General features: G+C 40.4%; 1 protein-coding gene across 1 annotated transcript in view; it reads right to left on the reverse strand.

Annotated features, from left to right (window-relative positions):
• lrrc75a (leucine rich repeat containing 75A) overlaps positions 1–23,657 on the reverse strand; it is a 97,622-nt gene that overhangs the window by 42,921 nt on the left and 31,044 nt on the right. Inside the window, exon 2 of the mRNA XM_061925459.2 lies at positions 5,323–5,451. Within this exon, the coding sequence (XP_061781443.2) occupies positions 5,323–5,451 (129 nt within the window). The remainder of the gene's footprint in view (positions 1–5,322; positions 5,452–23,657) is intronic.

Below are 23,657 nucleotides of genomic sequence, written 5' to 3' on the forward strand. Positions count from 1 at the left end.
TAAATCATGTTCCTACCTGCACGGCTTGTCCGGAGTGGTCCGTCTGCATCCCGGGGGAACGAACCCCGCAGTAAGCTGTACTTGTACTTGATTAGTATTTATTTTTGTAATGGGCCTGACCCAGACCTTGATAATAATCTTTTGACAAGGTTTATCCTGCTGAACTATAAGCGGGTTGAATATAATTATTGAATACAAAAAAAAATCCAGTGTAAGATTACTAATTCAAAGTTAATAATTGAGTGGGCCCTGGGCCCCTCTTTAGTGGAAATGTTGGGCCCTAAGGTCAAAAATGTTAAGAACAACTGCTCTACCCCTCAGTTCTTTACCAATGTGCTGTGTATTAATGTTTAAAATATTTTATATTTTTCAAATCTGATGACACAACTACAAAGTCGATCATGGAACTGCGGCCTAGGGTGTCCTGGTGCCAAGTGAGCATATGGACACCCTTATGTTTGAACATGGTGTTTGTTATGGACAATCTGTGACGAGCACAAAAGTCCAATAACAAAACACCACTCGGGTTCAGATCTGGGCGACCATTCTTCCCAATCACGCCTCTCCAGGTTTCACTGTCGTTGCCAACATAAGAGTTGAAGTCCCCAAGCAGGACAAGGGAATCACCAAGGGGAGCACTTTCCAGTACTCCCTCGAGTGTATCCAATATGGGTGTTGTCAGGACCCGTGCCCCCACCCGAAGGCGGAGGTGAAGCTACCCTTTCGTCCACTGGGTTGAACTCCAACGTGCAGGCTTTGAGCCGGGGGGCAACAAGAATTGCTACCCCAGCCCGTCGCCTCTCACTGCGTGCAACGCCAGTGTGGAAGAGAGTCCAGCCCCTCTCGAGAGAACTGGTTCCAGAGCCCTTGCTGTGTGTCGAAGTGAGTCCGACTATATCCAGCCGGAACTTCTCCACCTCGCGCACTAGCTCAGGCTCCTTCCCCCCCAGCGAGGTGACGTTCCACGTCCCAAGAGCTAGCTTCTGTAGCCGAGGATCAGACCGCCAAGTGCCCTGCCTTCGGCTGCCGCCGTGCTCACATCGCACCCGACCTCTACGGACCCTCCCATGAGTGGTGAGCCCATTGGAGGGGGGACCCACGTTTCCTCTTTGGGCTGTGCCGGGCCGGGCCGGGCCGGGCCCCATGGGGACATTTTCAGCAGTGTTTTTTTAAATTTATATATCGTCTCTCCAGCTTCACTTCGGTTTAATACACGCAACCAATTAATTATACAATACAAAAATGACCGCGTATCGTCTTTTGATTTGTGCGGGGCCAAAGAATCAAATTATGTATGATCGCACCCCAGATAATCATTGTAGAGACTTCTTTGATATGTCTTCGTAATACATATGACATTTGTTGTAGACATTTCATCATTATCGAGAAACAGCATGAAAGGACATCAACAACATGATTACTGTCTTGTTATGCAGCATTTAAAACATACATAGACTTACTGTACAGTGAAAACTAAGCTTCAAAATAAAAGCATGAACCTAGATTCTATCCATCCATCCATCCATCCATTTTCTACCGCTTGTCCCTTTTGGGGTCGCAGTGGGTGCTGGAGCCTATCTCAGCTGCATTCGGGCGGAAGGCGGGGTACAGCCTGGACAAGTCGCCACCTCATCGCAGGGCCAACACAGATAGACAGACAACATTCACACTCACATTCACACACTAGGGACAATTTAGTGTTGCCAATCAACCCTTTACCACAGCAACCAAAAAAATGCATCCATTTACAAGTAATCTTTCGATTGTTAGCCACAGGCATGTCAACAACCACTTATGTCGACATCTGAAGGACAGTGCGAGTGTGTGTGACCGACTATGCATTTCCCCTAAGTAGCTGGGATTTCAGGTTTCAGGGATTTACTAGTGTCAGGACCTAATTTAAAGGCGTCCTATTATGCAAAACCAACTTTGATTACCTATTAGAACCTGTCGTTGTGTATTTAGGATACCCAGAAGTCCAGAAACCTTCTCTATTCTCTTGTTGTGGGGCAGACTGGCTCCTACATGCACATGTGTCCTCTGCTGTAGCCATTTTTATACAAAGTAGCATAAAGTTCAAAATTATCTGTCAGTAGACTCCATGGAAGCGCTAAAAACTACAAAACCTGTTTCCATATGAGTTGGGAAATTGTGTTAGATGTAAATATAAACGGAATACATTGATTTGCAAATAATTTTCAACCCATATTAAGTTGAATATGCTACAAAGACAACATATTTGATGTTCAAACTGATAAACATTTTTTTTTTGCAAATAATCATTAACTTTTGAATTTGATGCCAGCAACACATGACAAAGAAATTGGGAAAGGTGGCAATAAATACTGATAAAGTTGAGGAATGCTCATCAAACACTTATTTGGAACATCCCACAGGTGAACAGGCAAATTGGGAACAGGTGGGTGCCATGATTGGGTATAAAAGTAGATTCCATGAAATGCTCAGTCATTGACAAACAAGGATGGGGCGAGGGTCACCACTTTGTCAACAAATGCGTGAACAAATGTGTTGAACAGTTTAAGAAAAACCTTTCTCAACCAGCTATTGCAAGGAATTTAGGGATTTCACCATCTACGGTCCGTAATATCATCAAAGGGTTCAGAGAATCTGGAGAAATCACTGCACGTAAGCAGCTAAGCCTGTGACCTTCGATCCCTCAGGCTGTATTGCATCAACAAGCGATATCAGTGTGTAAAGGATATCACCACATGGGCTCAGGAACACTTCAGAAACCCACTGTCAGTAACTACAGTTGGTCGCTACATCTGTAAGTGCAAGTTAAAACTCTCCTATGCAAGGCAAAAACCGTTTATCAACAACACCCAGAAACGCAGTCGGCTTCGCTGGGCCTGAGCTCATCTAAGATGGACTGATACAAAGTGGAAAAGTGTTCTGTGGTCTGACGAGTCCACATTTCAAATTGTTTTTGGAAACTGTGGACGTCGTGTCCTCCGAACCAAAGAGGAAAAGAACCATCCGGATTGTTATAGGCACAAAGTTGAAAAGCCAGCATCTGTGATGGTATGGGGGTGTATTGAGCAACATATGTTGCCATCTAAGCAACGTTACCATGGACGCCCCTGCTTATTTCAGCAAGACAATGCCAAGCCACGTGTTACATCAACGTGGCTTCATAGTAAAAGAGTGCGGGTACTAGACTGGCCTGCCTGTAGTCCAGACCTGTCTCCCATTGAAAATGTGTGGCGCATTATGAAGCCTAAAATACCACAACGGAGACCCCCAGACTATTGAACAACTTAAGCTGTACATCAAGCAAGAATGGGAAAGAATTCCACGTGAGAAGCTTAAAAAATGTGTCTTCTCAGTTCCCAAACGTTTACTGAGTGTTGTTAAAAGGAAAGGCCATGTAACACAGTGGTGAACATGCCCTTTCCCAACTACTTTGTCACGTGTTGCAGCCATGAAATTCTAAGTTAATTATTGTTTGCAAAAAAAAAATAAAGTTTATGAGTTTGAACATCAAATATCTTGTCTTTGTAGTGCATTCAATTGAATATGTGTTGAAAAGGATTTGCAAATCATTGTATTCCGTTTATATTTACATCCAACACAATTTCCCAACTCATATGGAAACGGGGTTTGTACAACATGGCTGGCGGAAAGAAGACACAGTCGAAATGGAGGCACGTAAACAAGACCGCCCACAGAGACGGTCAGAAAGCGGCTTGAAGTTGGTCTGTAAAACATAATCTATGCAAATTTTTGACGAAATAACCACCATTACATGTAATGTAGACCACAAGGAAGTTTTTTAAATATAGAAAAAAAAAAATCATAATATGACCCCTTTAAGACCAGTTCCCGACCTGTGTCCAAGCAGGTAAGGAATGGTTTGGCCATCCACAACTTTCCTCCCCATGTGTTTTTCCCAGCTAGTCCATGTAGCCTATTGCCTCAGTCCCACCATCTAACTTGTGTGTGCTACCTTAACCTTAGCTTCACCTCTTTTGGAACAGGTCTTGCCTTACCTTACCTTTTGTTGGAATGCTACACAAACCTGCACGACCAATTTAGAGACGGGTACCTTTCACATTTGAGCCATTTAACAGAATTGAACAATACCAATTTTCAGTACTTGTGTGTGCGTTCATGAGTGAATAAATGTTAATTGTTTAATAATGAAATTCTTTTTTTTAAATTTGACATTTAACAGTGAGCTGAAAATAATAACTGTGCTGTCCAGTTGTTACATCTGGGTTTCTTTCACTTCTGAGTTTCATTTGCAACTGTAATATAGTTGCATGCCGTTGCAATTTAAAGACGTTAGATAACAGTAGTGGATGGACTAAAGTCTGTTGCCGAGCCAGGAAGTAGTCTTTGCCATTAAGCCGAAATTCTAGTCTTTTGGTGCACCCTAAACAGTGTTTATACTGTAAGTATTGTACTTATTACGCACCATATTTTTGATTGTAACATGCATCTTAGTTGTAGTTTTTATTAACAATACTTAGAGATGTTGAAATCGCCATGTAAAATCACTAATGCTAATCAGTAGTATATGTAATGTATGTAAATGTAATGTATATGACATAAATGTAATCAATTTAAATTTGCATCAAGCTAGTGCATGTTGAAAAGTGGAGCCTTACTATACGTTTGAGTGTTTTCTGTCAGGTATACTTGCTTAGTTGGCATGGAAAATTATAAAATTACCTACGTAGTCCACTCTGAGTGCTGCATGAGTGCTTGTTTCCCAGCCAAGTTTGCAGCGGACGTGACGTCACATGCAATAAAGGTGTCGAAATATGGCACCGTTTGATGTTAAGTGAATCAACACCTTGAAAAACGTCACTTGTTTTGTGTTGCAATTAGCAATTTTTTCGCTCAATGTTGCTACTCTTGCCTATTCTCAAGTCAATTTGGGGGCACAAAACTTCAATTCATCACAAAACAGATCATTGCGGCCACCTAACACGGCAACATGCGAGACCTTCTAAGTCCTACCTTTGTCGCCATTACTTCCTTCCTGCATTATTTATCTGGTAGGGAAGCTGTCAGGCTTCCTTTCACTTTCCCTCAGTGACCTCTCAAACTAAAACAAATGAACAAACAAAAGGCACCGCAGTTCTCCCAAGAACACACACTGCAACACAACCACTTAGTGCTAGTGTTTAATCGAATAACGTCAGACAAAATGAATAAAAATATCTCCTGATAGCAATGAATCACTTCTACTTATTTGCGTGTGTGTGTGTGTGTGTGTGTGTGTGCAACGAGGGGTTTAGTGTAATTGCTAATATTTATCATGTGTGATTTATACTGTGAAAATATATTTCTTACCGTTTTTGGACAGTGCACATATCGTGCCAGACTGATGATCAGGTCGTGTGTGATGGGGTCAACAAGGTTTCTAAAGCTGGCGTAACGATATAACACGTCATCCAGTGATGTTGACTCCATGCCCAGGTCCTACGGATGCACAAAAACATGCACAGAACACAAATTACTTATAGTTCCGCTACAGGGGTGCAACGATTAGTCAACGATGTCGACAGAACTCTGTTATGAAATTTGTCAACGACACATTCATTTGTCGATAATACTCACTGACGTCATCGCTCGTGTTTTTACGGCGAGAAATTAACATGCACAAGTTAGCGCGATCGGTGACCGGCAAGAAAAATGGCTGCGGTCACTGCAACACCGTGAGCAAAAACAAATCGGCAGTATGGGAACATTTCATTTCAAAATTCTGTCCCCCAGGGGTGTCATGACAGAAAATAATTGAGAAAGACTGCACAATCCCATTTTAGGGTTTCTCATACTATTATATTGGGCTAGGAGGTGTTTTTATCTCCCCTTTTAAAGGGAGAAGTCCTCCCACATTCCTTTGTTCTTATGGCTTGTCTGAATAAGGTGGGAGACTAGAATTGAATAACAATTTATTTTCCAAATTGATTAATTATAAACAGTAGCAATGCCAGCACTGGAGAGAAGTAATGTAAATAATGTAAATAATCAATGTAAATAATGTAAATAATTCAATGTATATACTCTGATGATTATCTTGTGTGATGACTGTATTATGATGTTAGTATATATTTGATAGTATACATCTGTATCATGTATCAATTTACCGTATTTTTCGGACTATAAGTCGCAGTTTTTTTCATAGTTTGGCCGGGCTCCAGCGCGACTTACCGTATTTTCCGCACTATTAGCCGCACCTAAAAACCACAAATTTTCTCAAAAGCTGACAGTGCGGCTTATAACCCGGTGCGCTTTATATATGGATTAATATTAAGATTCATTTTCATAAAGTTTAGGTCTCGCAACTACGGTAAACAGCCGCCATCTTTTTTCCCCGTAGAAGAGGAAGCGCTTCTTCTTCTATGGTAAGCAACCGCCAAGGTAAGCACCCGCCCCCATAGAAGAGGAAGCGCTTCTTCTTCTACTGTAAGCAACCACCAAGGTAAGCACCCGCCCCCGTAGAAGAAGAAGCGCGCGGATATTACGTTTCATTTCATTTGTGTGTTTACATCTGTAAAGACCACAAAATGGCTCCTATTAAGAGACACGCGTACAACGCAGAATTCAAACTCAAGGCAATAAATCACGCAGTAGAACACGGAAATAGAGCAGCAGCAAGAGAATTGAACATAAATGAATCAATGGTGCGTAGGTAGAGGAAGCAACAAGATGACCTGCGCCACTAAGACAGGGAGACAGCACCGGACGACATACGCCAACATCTGCCAGTGGATTGTAAATGCCTGGGCGGTAGAGATGCGCGGTTTGCGGACACAACCGCGGAGTCCGCGGATTATCCGCGGATCGGGCGGATGACATTTAAAAAAATAAGATTTTATCCGCTCGCGGGTCGGGTCGGGCGGATTAATTAGATTTTTTTTTTTTTTTTTTTTTTTTGCGGGTGGCAGTTAAACCAATTGGGAAATATATATACATAGTTAAATGTTGTTACCCACATACGAAAAACGAGCAGGCACCTGCAGCATATGCCACAACAGAAGAAAAAAAAAAAAAGAGATGGACACTTTTACGGAGCGGAGGGACGCCTCGCTGGGGTCCGGGACCGAGGCTCCTTCCCCCGAGAGGGCCCCACCGGGAGCCGTAGCTGAGGCGATCCGCGAGAAGGGCCCGACGCACGTCCAGGATCACTACTGCGCCCACCGCACCGACACCCCGCCTCGTCCGCTTTCGCCGCGGCCGGCGTCACGCGCAGCAGGTAAGCAGCTTACCTGCCCGCCACCCCCGTGGCCGGGGGCTCGTAACATGGGTCACTCCGCGCGCTCCGCCCGCGCAGCTTACCTGCTTGCTCGCAAAATGATTATTAGCATTCAGTTAAAATGTTGCTAAAACCATCACTTTTCTATCAGTCACAGTGACTTTTCAAAACAAAAATATTACAGCAAAAATCATATGGGTTGATTGACATGTTTATTCTGTAAGCTAACTTCAATAGTTTGAAATTATTTTGACAGTTAATGCCAGTTATCCTGTCAACCTTTCACAAGACTTCAATTTGTTAATTGAAAGTATAAATAGTATAAACACTTTTAACAGTATGTCGTGCTGTGAAATACAGCCGACAGGATGGCGCACCAAACACAAAGCAAGGCCATGCTGCAGGAGAACAAAGGACTTCTTTCATTTAAGGTTTGTGATAAACCATCAAACTCATTCGTTAAAAGGACTCTATAGTAATATAAAGCGAATTTTTCTGGACATTATCATGCAAGAAAAGTTTATTTTTGGGATCGCGATCACCGCGTAATGATTTTTAAAGGTTGCATTACATTATTAACTGTCCCATGTGATCAGCCAGTGCGATTGGAAGTCCATGCTCAATTATTGCCTCCGTAAATAAAACTTCGGCATTTATCACATCCAAAGAATCTGTTTGGGCGACGAAAAACGTTGAAAGTTTTCCACTTGTATCGCTAGCAACGGCATTAGACTTGTGTTTTTTTGTCCCAACGTGGTCTTTTACATCACTAATTCCTCCGTGTCCGATCGAAAAATCTTGTCTGCACAAGGTGCAATTCGCGTAGTTTTCACCCTTTTTTTTTTTTTTTAATTAATATTAGATATATAACAACGGGCGGATGGCGGGCGGATGCAGTTTTGATCAAACGTTACATCGGGTGGATGGCGGATGGTTGACGACTTTCTGCCGCGGTTGCGGATGAAATAAATTGCCTATCCGCGCATCTCTACTGGGCGGATATATCGGTCTCAACTGTGGTCCGAGCTTTCCGGAAGGCAGGATTCACGGAACTGCTGGACAACAACAGCAACATTGACTCTGATGACTTCGACGAGACGGAGCCGGCCATTTTGGATGCCGTATTCGCCCAACTTTTTAATTCAGACACTGAAGAAGAATTCGAGGGATTTATGGATGAGGAATAATTTCAGAAAGTGAGCTTTAAATGTTTATTTTGTGTGTTGTGTGACATTAACGTTCGAGCAACGTTGAGTTATTGATGTTGCTATTGCTCTGCACTAATTTGAGTGTTACTATTTTTGTGATTGCACATTTGCACATTACATTTTGGGGGTGAACAGAGTTGTTAGAACGCTGGTTTGTAATATATTATTAAAGTTTGACTGACCTATCTGACTGTTTTTTTGACATTCCCTTTAGCGCAGCGTAGGCGCGGCTTATAACCCGGGGCGGCTTATAGGTGAACAAAGTTTTGAAATATGCCATTCATTGAAGGTGCGGCTAATAACCCGGGGCGGCTTATAGTGCGGAAAATACGGTATATATATGTTTTTTTTCCTTTTTTATTATGCATTTTTGGCGGGTGCGACTTATACTCCGACAAATATGGTAAGTGGACCCCGACTTAAACAAGTTGAAAAACTTATTGGGGTGTTACCATTTAGTGGTCAATTGTACAGAATATGTACTTCACTGTGCAATCTACTAATAAAAGTTTCAATCAATCAATCAATCAAAGACCCTGTCCTACAAAGTCTGGCCCATTCTCTCTCGATTGTCCCTCTGCTCACCAGCTTCTGTCCTCCTTGTTGCCCCTCCATGGCGGAGTTGTTTGGCTGAAACCGAAAGTGAACCTAAGCATGTGTTTTGTCACATTCGCCCCCTCTTGCTTCATCTCATTCGTGGCACCTCTTCTCACCATCGAAACCAAGTACAATACAATGAACCTGACCTACTAAGATCCAAATACCACGCGCTAAACAGCTTATGCTAACAATAAAATGGCGTGTACTATTAGTTGGCGTGTTGCGTGTGATCTACTAACTCAGCATGTGCAATTGAAAAGTGGTGCAGACCACCTTATTTCAATTATTGTTTTTTTACGTGTACTTTCACCACAGAGACACTCAATCATTTACTGCACATCATGTTATCATTAAAAACCTAAGACTTACTCGGACGAACAAACTTACTCGGAAGCCTTTATCAAGAAAACAGCATTCAACAGCATACATACGATTTTTCCATTAAAAAAAAATTGTTAGCAAAATTAATGTGTTTAAAAATTCAGTGTACAAACCCCGTTTCCATATGAGTTGGGAAATTGTGTTAGATGTAAATATAAACGGAATACAATGATTTGCAAATCATTTTCAACCCATATTCAGTTGAATATGCTACAAAGACAACATATTTGATGTTCAAACTGATAAACATTTTTTTTTTGCAAATAATCATTAACTTTAGAATTTGATGCCAGCAACATGTGACAAAGAAGTTGGGAAAGGTGGCAATAAATACTGATAAAGTTGAGGAATGCTCATCAAACACTTATTTATGTCATGTCGGTGTAATCATGTTTTGTTTTAAGTCATGTTTTTGTTTAGTTATAGGAATCTTTGGTTTCTGGCTTTTCACTCCCTTGTCTTGTTTGCATGATACCCATTAGTTTCACCTGTTCCACGTTTGGACTCATTGTGCACTCTTGTTTGTCACCATAGCAACCATTAGTTTTCACCTGTCACGTCACGCACCTGTTTCACGTTTTGAGTCACGCACCTGTTTTCGTTAATCATGTCTGTGTTATTTAAGCTTTTCATTTTCTGTTGTTCGTCCTGGAGTCATAGCCTTTCTCACCCTGCTATCCTCGCGTTTCAAGCCCTGTTCACGATCCCATGCCACAGTAAGTTTCTTTATTAAGCCACAGTTAGTGTTTTGTTTAATTGTTCATAGTTTCTGCCAATGTGCAAGTTTTGTGTTTATAGTCTAGTTTTGTACCTCCGCCCCTGAGCGCGCTTTTTGTTTGATCCTTTCTTTGTAGTTATAGTGTTAAATAAATCATGTACCCACCTTCAAACCATGTCCGATCCAAATTCTCTTGCATCTTGGGAAAACAAAAACTCCACAGTCCAAGTCATGACATTATGACTCCAGCAAATCGCTTTCCCGCAAAGAATTTGGTCGAAGAAGGAAGTTGGGAGTCTTTAGGAGCCATGGCGGAGCGAGACCTGATGTGGGGGCCAAATGGGAAGCTTATTCCCATTAGCTCCATTTGGTCCGAGGATGGCACTGCTTCACCGCAATCCCGGAAGCGCCGCTCCAGACCGAGGACGTCAGGGAAGGCGAGCAGACCGCACGCAGCGCTCCCGCAGGCTCCTCCCACTCCGGGCGGAAGCAGGCTGCTGCCAGCTCCGCAGCTCCAAGATGACGTCAAAGACCAGGATTTTTTTTTTCTGAATTCTTTTTCTTTTGATTCACCGCTCCCCAGGACTCAAGCCACACTTAAGACACAAAACTATTTTTTTTCACCCACTCAATCCCAGGTACAAAAAAGACAATTTGGACAATTTAATGGGGAAGTTTCTGCCCTCCTCCGCCCACCCCTACAGAGAGTTCCAGACCGCAGGGAGCGCGTCTGGTATCCGCCCCTTGAGGGGGGGGCTAGGGCTGGGAATTGTTCAGGTGGGGTGGCTCAGCATCACGATGTCAAGCCACAGCCTCCAGCACGGCCGCCACCACGAGTCTTCCGCCATGCCAAGCCGCAACCCCCAGCTAGGCCACCTCCACCTGCACCAGTAGCAGCACCACGGCTAGCACCACGGCTAGCTGCTCCAAGGCTAGCACTAGCTCCACGGCTAGCACCTGTAGCTGCTCCAAGGCTAGCACCACGGCTAGCTGCTCCAAGGCTAGCACCTGTCGCTGCTCCAAGGCTAGCACCTGTCGCTGCTCCAAGGCTAGCACCTGTCGCTGCTCCAAGGCTAGCACCTGTCGCTGCTCCACGGCTAGCACCTGTCGCAGCTCCACGGCTAGCACCTGTCGCCGCACCAAGGCTAGCACCAGACCCTCCACGCCAAGACCAAGACCCTCCACGCCAAGACCAAGACCCTCCACGCCAAGTCCAAGACCAAGACCCTTCACGCCAAGTCCAAGACCAAGACCCTCCACGCCAAGCTCCGGTACCAGCTCCACGACGCCAAGTGTGGCCATTCCCTGGGCGCCCGCCTCGCCTGCTGCAGCGGCGTTCCACTCGCCGCCGCCACCTAACTCTGCCCCGGTGGATACGGGGACACGTGGTCTGGCGACCCACCGCCATGTCCCCCTCCCGCCCTCCCATGACTCTTGTTAATTTTTTATTTTTTTATGGACATCTGGTATCTGTCCTTAAGGGAGGGGCTCTGTCATGTCGGTGTAATCATGTTTTGTTTTAAGTCATGTTTTTGTTTAGTTAAAGGAATCTTTGGTTTCTGGCTTTTCACTCCCTTGTCTTGTTTGCATGATTACCCATTAGTTTCACCTGTTCCACGTTTGGACTCATTGTGCACTCTTGTTTGTCACCACAGCAACCATTAGTTTTCACCTGTCACGTCACGCACCTGTTTCACGTTTTGAGTCACACACCTGTTTTCGTTAATCATGTCTGTGTTATTTAAGCTTTTCATTTTCTGTTGTTCGTCCTGGAGTCATAGCCTTTCTCACCCTGCTATCCTCGCGTTTCAAGCCCTGTTCACGATCCCATGCCACAGTAAGTTTCTTTATTAAGCCACAGTTAGTGTTTTGTTTAATTGTTCATAGTTTCTGCCAATGTGCAAGTTTTGTGTTTATAGTCTAGTTTTGTACCTCCGCCCCTGAGCGCGCTTTTTGTTTGATCCTTTCTTTGTAGTTATAGTGTTAAATAAATCATGTACCCACCTTCAAGCCATGTCCGATCCAAATTCTCTTGCATCTTGGGAAAACAAAAACTCCACAGTCCAAGTCATGACAATTTAAACATCCCACAGGTGTGCAGGCTAATTGGGAACAGGTGGGTGCCATGATTGGGTATAAAAACAGCTTCCCAAAAAATGCTCAATCTTTCACAAGAAAGGATAGGGCGAGGTACACCCCTTTGTCCACAACTGCGTGAGCAAATAGTCAAACAGTTTAAGAACAACGTTTGTCAAAGTGCAATTGCAAGAAATTTAGGGATTTCAACATCTACGGTCCATAATATCATCAAAAGGTTCAGAGAATCTGGAGAAATCACTCCACGTAAGCGGCATGGCCGGAAACCAACATTGAATGACCGTGACCTTCGACCCCTCAGATGGCGCTGTATAAAAAACTGACATCAATCTCTAAAAGATATCACCACATGGGCTCAGGAACACTTCAGAAAACCACTGTAACTAAATACAGTTCATCGCAAGGCCATTTATCAACAACATCCAGAAACGCCGCCGGCTTCTCTGGGCCAGAGATCATCTAAGATGGACTGATGCAAAGTGGAAAAGTGTTCTGTGGTCTGACTAGTCCACATTTCAAATTGTTTTTGGAAATATTCGACATCGTGTCATCCGGACCAAAGGGGAAGCGAACCATCCAGACTGTTATCGACGCAAAGTTAAAAAGCCAGCATCTGTGATGGTATGGGGGTGCATTAGTGCCCAAGGCATGGGTAACTTACACATCTGTGAAGGCACCATTAATGCTGAAAGGTACATACAGGTTTTGGAACAACATATGCTGCCATCTATAATAATAATAATAAATGAGTTGTACTTGTATAGCGCTTTTCTACCTTCAAGGTACTCAAAGCGCTTTGACACTACTTCCACATTTACCCATTCACACACACATTCACACACTGATGGAGGGAGCTGCCATGCAAGGCGCTAACCAGCAGCCATCAGGAGCAAGGGTGAAGTGTCTTGCTCAGGACACAACGAACATGACGAGGTTGGTACTAGGTTCTAAGCGCCGTCTTTTTCATGGACGCCCCTGCTTATTTCAGCAAGACAATGCCAATTCGTAAAAAAAGAGTGCGGGTACTTTCCTGGCCCGCCTGCAGTCCAGACCTGTCTCCCATCAAAAATGTGTCGCGCATTATGAAGTGTAAAATACGACAGCGGAGACCCCGGACTGTTGAACGACTGAAGCTCTACATAAAACAAGAATGGGAAAGAATTCCACTTTCAAAGCTTCAACAATTAGTTTCCTCAGTTCCCAATCGTTTATTGAGTGTTGTTAAAAGAAAAGGTGATGTAACACAGTGGTGAACATGCCCTTTCCCAACTACTTTGGCACGTGTTGCAGCCATGAAATTCTGAGTTAATTATTTTTTGCAAGAAAAAAAATAAAGTTTATGAGTTTGAACATCAAATATCTTGTCTTTGTAGTGCATTCAATTGAATATGGGTTGAAAAGGATTTGCAAATCATTGTATTCCGTTTATATTTACATCTAACACAATTTCCCAACTCATATGGAAACGGGGTTTGTATAAAAGTTCAGTGTATTCACCCTATAGAAATTATTTCAATGGTTAGAATCTGCATTTTTAATTGACATACGGGTTACTACATGGGACGGCGTGGCCCGGTTGGAAGAGCAGTCGAGCCAGCAACCTGAGGGATCCTGGTTCCATCCCTGGCTTCTACCATCCTAGTCACGTCCGTTGTGTACTTGGGCAAGACACTTCAACCTTGCTCCTGATGGGTCGTGGTTAGCGCCTTGCATGGCAGCTCCCGCCATCAGTGTGTGAATGGGTGAATGTGGAAATAGTGTCAAAGCGCTTGAGTGCCTTAAAGGTAGAAAAGCGCTATAAAAGTATAACCCATTTACCATTTACTACGGTAACCATAGAAAGCTGTGCTCTATGCAGACAGAGTGGGCGCAGCAAACCCGAGTGTCAGATGGATTTCTACAACAAAGTTCTGCAGAACAGTGATATTATATCGAATAAGTAGATGCTTTTCACCCTTTTGCCTTTATGTTTTGCCTAGTTTTATGCATTTTTGTTGCTCTTGCTCAATTATAAAAGATGTCCATAAAGGAGGTGGTCTGCAGTAGAGGAGGGAGCAACGTTCAGATGTTCTCAATCTTCAGTGTTTTATTGTTCATAGTTAATATTGTATATCCCACATTCTGTATTTTTGTGAACATTCTGAGTAGGGCTGGGCGATATATCGATATACTCGATATATCGCGGGTTTGTCTCTGTGCGATATAGGAAATGACTATATCGTGATATTCGAGTATATGTTCTCACGCAGTTGCTTTTAGCTGCAGGCATTACACTACAGGCTCTTCTCACTCTTTCTAGTCTCTCCTTTTCACAGAGACATAAACAAGTGCACCTTCTTGCATACGTCACATACGTATACGCCCTCGCTGAGCAGAGAGGTAGCAGCATGGCTAAAGTTAGCTGTGGTGCGAGTGGTAATACGAGAGAAAGAAGGTGCGAATCTGGTAACAAATGAGGGAATAATTAATTCCTTCGTCTGGCGGTGGTTTGGCTTCAAGTGGGAATATGTCGAACAGACAACCGTAATTTGTCAAGTTTGGGGCAAAAGCGTTTCTACAAAAAGTAGCATTACTGATAATATGTAGCATCATTTGAAAAGTCACCGGCTAGAGAATGAAGAGTGCTTACTCCGCATGTCAACATCTCCGTTCGGTGCCACACCAACAAAATTCCGAGGCAACCACTTCCACATCAACACCGTATGAAAAAAATAGTCCACGGCATAAGGAGATAACGTCCGCCGGAACCTACCACATAGCGAAGGACGTACATAATTTGATTTCCTATTATGCAGCTCATTTTTATTTGACAGTTTTTGAAATATCTTGTGTGACATCATGCACAAAAGTGCACTTTATTTGTTTTAAACTATTGTAGTGGCGTTCTGTACAAAAAGTGCACTTTAATTTAGTGTTGTTTTGATAAGTCATCTTAGTGACGTCATGCACAAAAGTGCACTAATAGCTTGTTTTAAAATGTCTGACAACCTTGCACTTTCTGTTTTGAAATGACATGAATGTTTGTGCCACTGCTTAATAACTGTTTAATAAATACAGTTTTGGTCAATTGACTTAGTTGTGATTTCCCTCTCTGCATGAAAGTTTAAAATGAGCATATATTAATGCAGTATGAACAAGAATGTTTTAATGTAGATACATAGAATCATACTGATGTGATTATATGCATCAAGTGTTCATTCAAGGCTAAGGCAAAATAACGAGATATATATCGTGTATTGCAATATGGCCTAAAAATATTGAGATATTAAAATAAGGCCATATCGCCCAGCCCTAATTCTGAGTGTCTTATTCAGTAAAAAACTAAAATGTTGTCACATTTTTAAGATGGTCTGTTACGTTTTAGTATCACTCATTATTGTGTGAGTATATGTACCATCGTGTGATCAGCTTTTATTATTTTTTTGCGGAATCTCCACTGTTTAAAGTGTTCAGAGATCCAAGCACATAAAGTGGATTGCATAGCCTGTAGTATTTAGTACTGCATTAGCTGCCTCTTTGTAAGATCCGTGACACGTGATATCAAACTTGAGTTGAGTTGAGTTTGAGTTTATTTTGAACATGCATGCATACAACAAGATACATCACAATTTACAGTTTCTCTTTTCAACATGTTCAAAAAGGAGTACCCCTTTCCCCTTACATAGCAGTTGCTAACACTTTTGTTGACTTCCTGTTCTCAATTTATTCGCAATGTACTCCATAAGTAAGATTAAAAAATAAATAATTTGTGAAGTAAGTTGTATTTCATATGGTGAGATGAATAAGATTATAAGAAGGTTTATCATGGTTCTTCTTCTTTGTACTTTGTGAAGACTTTAGTTTCTTGAATTGGATCATATTAGTACATTGTTTGATTACTTTGCTTAATCCATTCCATAATTGAATTCCACATACTGATATATTAAAGGTTTAAGTGCTGTAAGTGCATACAAATATTTTAAATTAAATTGTTCTCTAAGGTTATATTTCTTCTCTTTTGTTGAGAAGAATTGCTGTACATTCTTGGGGAGCAGGTTATCTTTTGGACGAGTTCACTCACTGCAGGTGAGAAGGTGAGATCCCTTGATATTTTGAGACGTGGTGATAATTTCTATGGAAACAGGGTCCATTTATGTAGATGTGTTTTGTAATATTGTCCTCATGCACATTACACAGTAACCAAGCAAACTACTGTCAAGTTCCACAGCATTAAAACCTGTACACGGTGACTTCCTGTTGAGTGCAAAGAAAGCCAATGAGCAAGTCAAGTAAAGTAAGTAAATTTAAGTGAATGTGCATAGCAAGCAATCGCTAGTTTTGGTTTCACTTAAGTCAACAACCGCTTGTGTCAATATCAGTCAGGGGTGTTGAAATAAACAGATTTTATATAATTTTTTTTATTGGGGTCATAGGATGGATGGATCTTTATTGTCATTGCACAAGTACAATGAAGACACTCTTGTTTCTAGTGTTGCAGCCAATAAAGGCATCACAGTACATTTGGGGATGTTTTTCTTTTACATAAATTATTTAAAATGACAGCGGTATTAGAAAGTATGTGAAAAGATGATTAAGATCAGCACTTGAATTTATTATGAAAAACATAGAAAAGCTTCTGTCAATCACTCTAAATCATGCAAATCCTAGCGCTGGCTCTGCCTAAGTTATTTATTTGAAGTCACATCAAATGACAAGCCGAAAAAGCTTGTATTTGCAATTATGATTCAACATCTAATTAAAATTTCTCATAATATATTCCGGTTCATCTGAGGGCTTACTGCTGTTTAAGTCAAAATCCCTCGGATTGGCTGACTAACGTCGGATGTAAACGAGGGGTGGGCAAGTAATTTTTACCGGGGGCCGCATAAGCAACCCGAGCACTGCTGGAGGGCCACATCGACAAAATTTCAATTAAATGTTGCTCAATATAATTTTTGATATACCGTAAGATAAATAATAATAATAATAATACTACTACTAATAATAATAATAATAATTTAATTTAACCTAACTTAACTTTATACAAAAGCAGATTGCTTTTGATGGTTTTATTTTTAACACTGTCTTACACAACACTTTCTGATGTATAAATACAATGCAAAAATGTCCATTTCTGCACAGGGTTCATTTCTGTCACTTTATCCTGCATTTTTCCCCGTCAGATTTGGACAACAATCTGTTGTTAAAAATCGTTTTTAATCATATTTATTTTATATTGGTTTTATATGTAATTATTTTTTGTTTTTATTCAGTCATTGGTGGAGCTAAGGATACTATTTGAATATTGTTTTTAATATTGTTGTGCAGCACTTTGGAAACATTTTGTTGTTTAAATGTGCTATATAAATAAAGTGGATTGGTTTGGATTGTCACACCTGCCAGCTTGTACCATTTCAGTCCTAAAATGTCCAAACACGCATTTACCTATGTGTGGTCGGGGGCGTGGTTAAGATATATATATATAAGAAATACTTGACTTTCAGTGAATTCTAGCTATATATATATATATATATATATATATATATATATATATATATATATATATATATATATATATATATATATATATATATATATTATTACATATATATATATATATATATATACACACATACATATATATATATATATATATATATATATATATATATATATATATATATATATATATATATATATATATATAAATAAAAGAAATACTTGAATTTCAGTGTTCATTTATTTACACATATACACACACATAACACTCATCTACTCATTGTTGAGTTAAGGGTTGAATTGTCCATCCTTGTTCTATTCTCTGTCACTATTTCAGAACACACACATTATACAAATATACATTATAAAATCAATAAGAAAACGGGAGCTCTAATTTGGGAGTCTGAATTAGGATCAGAAGTTCCTATATAAACATTGCGCACTCACGTCGCCTTTTTGTATTGATTACTGCAGTTGTGCACTGTATTCATTCACAAATACAAACTACAACTCACAAACACTTTAGAGTTAGGCTCCACCATCAGAATGTGTACTTAAACTTATAAAGATCACATGGATATTATTCAGTGAGTTGATTCACCAAAACTAACCTGTTATACAGGAGAAAAAAGCACACAGGACGTTTCAATTGTTCACAGACTGGTCGCGCTCATCAGAATGACAAGACACTTCCGGTCTGCAGGTGATAGCATTCAATTGGGAAGAAACGTCCTACTGCCCCCTACTGACCAATGTGAATACTGATAAATGTGTAATGACAGCTCCAAAAACGAATTCAAACCACAAAATAAAATAAATAAATCAACACAAAAATGTGACACATTATGGTTGGGTCACATATGCATGTACAGTATATGGCAGTATTGTCCTGTTTAAAAGTGTCACAACATTGCTGTTTACGGCAGACGAACTGCTTTACGGGGGACGAAAACTTGACTGCTGTTGTTGTGTGTTGTTACCGCGCTGGGAGGACGTTAATGAAACTGCCTAACAATAAACACACATAAGAAACCAAGGACTCGCCCTCGATCATTAGCTGTTTATATTGTGGGAAAGCGGACGTGAGAACAGGCTATCAACATGTCACTCAGGTCCGCATGGAGCTGGAGGGGGCGTGGCCTCCAGCTCCGCCTGAATTTCTGGAGATTTTCGGGAGAAAATTTGTCCCGGGAGGTTTTCGGGAGAGGCGCTGAATTTCGGGAGTTTCCTGGAAAATCCGGGAGGATTGGCAAGTATGGTCCACACGGAAGTAATTCAAATAAGCTTTTCAAAACAAAAGCAGCACCGTTGTATTGCACACTCGACATAAAAATAAATACAAATAAAATATTAAAATTTATTTTGTAATTTATGACTGACCTCACACGGGCCGGACAGGGACGCGCAAGGGGCCGGATGTGGCCCGCGGGCCGTAGAATGCCCAGGTCTGATGTAAACGGTTGTTGTTTACTGATTTTTCCTTTTTGGCTTTATTTTGCTGAAAGGATTGTATGTTATAAAAGGCAATAATTGTAATATTTTTTTGTATTTGTATAAGGGATATGAATTTTACAACAGCTCAAGATTCAATTTGAATTCCAAGCTTCTGGTTGAATTTTTGACCACTCTTCTTGACAAAATTGGTGCAGTTCAGCTAAATGTGTTGGTTTTCTGACATGGACTTGTTTCTTCAGCATTGTCCACACATTTAAGTCAGGACTTTGCCAATGGAACTGGTGCTTCACCGTGCTTTACACAGAGTAAATGGGACAATGAAAAAGGAGGATTACCTCCAAATTCTTCAGGACAACCTAAAATCATCAGTCCGGAGGTTGGGCCTTGGGCGCAGTTGGGTGTTCCAACAGGACAATGACCCCAAACACACATCAAAAGTGGTAAAGGAATGGCTAAATCAGGCTAGAATGAAGGTTTTAGAATGGCCTTCCCAAAGTCCTGACCTAAACGTGTGGACAATGCTGAAGAAACAGAGAATCAGAAAACATGTCAGAAAACCAACAAATTTAGCTGAACTGCACAAATTTTGTCAAGAGGAGTGGTCAAAAATTCAACCAGAAGCTTGCCAGAAGCTTGTGGATGGCTACTAAGAGCGCCTTATTGCAGTGAAACTTGCCAAGGGACATGTAACCAAATATTAACATTGCTGTATGTATACTTTTGACCCAGCAGATTTGGTCACATTTTCAGTAGACCCATAATAAATTCATAAAAGAACCAAACTTCATGAATGTTTTTGTGACCAAGAAGTATGTGCTCCAATCACTCTATCACAAAAAAATAAGAGTTGTAGAAATTATTGGAAACTCAAGACAGCCATGACATTATGTTATTTACAAGTGTATGTAAACTTTGACCACAACCGTAGTTATGCCTTTTATTTTTTGTTTCAATCTTCTAAAATTGTTATTTGAGTACAATAAGAACCATATGTTTAATGTATTTTAAGATTTTTTATTAAAAAGAAGCCAAAAATTATTTTTTTTCGGTCCCCTTTATTTTGAAAAGTGTCGGGACAACTCTAATATATGTATATATATATACACACACACACACATACATATACACATTATATATGTATATATATATATATATATTAGGGATGTCCGCCGATATTTGCAAAAAAATGCGTATCGGCAAGGCATGGGAAAATGCCGATCCAGATTAAAAAAAACTCCGGTCCGTGTTTTCCAACGCACCGATTTAAATAATATATTCCACTTTTCTGCTGCTCCCTAATTTCCGTTCCGCATTTTCCAGCACACCTTCAACACATCCACAGGTCTGTGGATTCTCATGCAGTTGCTTTTAGCTGCTGGCATTACATGACAGGCTCTTCTCACTCTTTCCTGTTTCTCCCTCTCACAGACAGCAAGTGCACCTTCTTACACACGTCACATACTGTCACGTCATACGTCACATACTGTCACGTCATACGTCACATACGTATACGTCCTCACGGAGCAGAGAGGTAGCAGCATGCTAACGTTAGCTGTGATGCTAGCGCAGCCGGGCTAGCAAACTTCCCTCTAGGGTGCGCGCCTGTGCAATTGCGCACTGCAAATCTATGCCACGCACAAAATCAAATAAAAAAATAAGCGCATAACAATTTTCGACACACGGACGCGCCAGAGAAAACAGTTTTCGTCATCATTGTTCAAATATTGTAACGTCTGTCGAGACGCTTATCTCCATTCGGTGCCACACGTCCACACCATCAAAATGCCGAGGCAAAAATTTCCAGATCAACACCGTATGAAAAAATTAGTGATTTTTTTAGTTGTGATTTCCCTCTCTGCATGAAAGTTTAAAAGTAGCATATTAAGAAGAATGTTTTAATGTAGACACATAGAATCATCAAACAGCTGTGATTATATGCATCAAGTGTTCATTCAAGGCTAAGGCAAAATATCCAGATATATATTGTGTATCGCAATATGGCCTTAAAATATCGCAATATTAAAAAAAGGCCGTATCGCCCAGCCCTAGTTCAATGATGCCATTTCTGTTTGTCATGTATAATTTTGTCTATTTTGTGTTTATCCTTGAATAAACAGGTCAGTTTCTTGTTACCAACCATTGTGTATTATTCAAACTCCCCTAATTCAGCTGGCTAGTTGTTATCAATAGTACTAAAACCCTTTTCAACATGATTCTGACAACTAAGTAGGCTAAATAACTTTAAACTTTAATACATGCTCGGATAGGCCAGTATCGGTATCGGTCAGTACCGGTATCGGATCGGAAGTGCAAAAACAATATCGGTATCGGATCGGAAGTGCAAAAACCTGGATCGGGACATCCCTAATATATATATATATATATATATATATATATATATATATATATATATATATATATATATATATATGTATATAAAATTTAGTACCGGTACCAAAATGTATATCGATACTTTTCAATACTTTTCCAAATAAAGGGAACTAAGAAAACATTTCAATATTGGCTTTATTGTAACAGAAAATCTTACACTACATTAAACACTCACAGTCAAAAAACAATTTTAGATGGTTAAAACATAAATTAAAAGGCATTAAACACATTGGGCTTTTCTTGTTGCACTCAAAGAACAAATTTACAATTTTCCATATTACATAAAGTCTGCCATAATTAAGAATTTGATTTGAATAAGCTTTATGGACATTATATTAAATGCTTCTTGAATCTTGAATAAATTATATTTTACACCCTCTCAGTTGTTTAAAATGTATACAGTCGATAGCAAGTTATGTATAAAGCGTCAGGCAGCTGGAGTACACCTTGGACAAGTCATGCTTCTGGATATAGAATTCAATGTTATTTTTAATGCTATTTAAGGCCTTAATTTTCGCAAAATACATTCAATGACTTTTAATGTCCTGTGGAATCCTGTGCACCGATGGCAAGAAAGTTTGTCGCTGCAATTCCAAAAACTACCTCAGTTTTATCTAAAGTTCCACCGGAGTCTGTTTTGAAGTGAAACTGGCCGCCTCTTATCACTCATAACAAATGGTGTGATTCATTTTTGATTCATTCATTACGCAATCATTTTTTAAATTAATCACATGCCTTAACGTGTTAACGTTGACAGCGCTAATATATATATTATATATACATTTTTTTATTTTACTTTATTTAAAAAATTTTTTTTATTTGTGATCATTAATTGATTTAGAATCCTAATAAATAAGAATCACGATACGGATTACATAAAAAAAATTCAGCGTCATCTGTATATTATAATCCAATCAGTATACCGTACTGTTTAATTGTTCACAAAACATTTTTTCAACAATTAATATTTTTTGTTGTTGTTCCGTGTTTTATTTTGATTAAAGTCACGATCAACCAGTTAAAGACAAAATCACTAAATTATTCAATAATATTGAATAGTTTCAAGTAAAAAAGTATCGGTATTGTACGTATTGGTATCAACATGTACTCGGACACGGTATCAGACGAATACCAAAATGTGCAATATTGCACGTCCTTAGTGTAGAAGAATATTATAGTTCTGATAAAAGAAAATCTTTAAATAATCTCATGTTTTTGCGGTGTGTCAATGTGAAGTTTAAATGTAATAATATATTACAAACCCCGTTTCCATATGAGTTGGGAAATTGTGTTAGATGTAAATATAAACGGAATACAATGATTTGCAAATCCTTTTCAACCCATATTCAGTTGAATGCACTACAAAGACAAGATATTTGACGTTCAAACTCATAAACTTTATTTTTTTTTTTGCAAATAATCATTAACTTAGAATTTCATGGCTGCAACACGTGCCAAAGTAGTTGGGAAAGGGCATGTTCACCACTGTGTTACATGGCCTTTCCTTTTAACAACACTCAGTAAACGTTTGGGAACTGAGGAGACACATTTTTTAAGCTTCTCAGGTGGAATTCTTTCCCATTCTTGCTTGATGTACAGCTTAAGTTGTTCAACAGTCCGGGGTCTCTGTTGTGGTATTTAGGCTTCATAATGCGCCACACATTTTCAATGGGAGACAGGTCTGGACTACAGGCAGCCCAGTCTAGTACCCGCACTCTTTTACTATGAAGCCACGTTGATGTAACACGTGGCTTGGCATTGTCTTGCTGAAATAAGCAGGGGCGTCCACGGTATCGTTGCTTGGATGGCGGCATATGTTGCTCTAAAACCGGTATGTACCTTTCAGCATTAATGGCGCCTTCACAGATGTGTAAGTTACCCATGTCTTGGGCACTAATACACCCCCATACCATCACAGATGCTGGCTTTTCAACTTTGTGCCTATAACAATCCGGATGGTTCTTTTCCTCTTTGGTCCGGAGGACACGACGTCCACACTTTACAAAAACAATTTGAAATGTGGACTCGTCAAACCACAGAGCACTTTTCCACTTTGTATCAGTCCATCTTAGATGAGCTCAGGCCCAGCGAAGCCGACGGC

Source organism: Nerophis lumbriciformis, linkage group LG30 (genome assembly GCF_033978685.3).
Source record: "Nerophis lumbriciformis linkage group LG30, RoL_Nlum_v2.1, whole genome shotgun sequence".
Classification (NCBI taxonomy): domain Eukaryota; kingdom Metazoa; phylum Chordata; class Actinopteri; order Syngnathiformes; family Syngnathidae; genus Nerophis; species Nerophis lumbriciformis.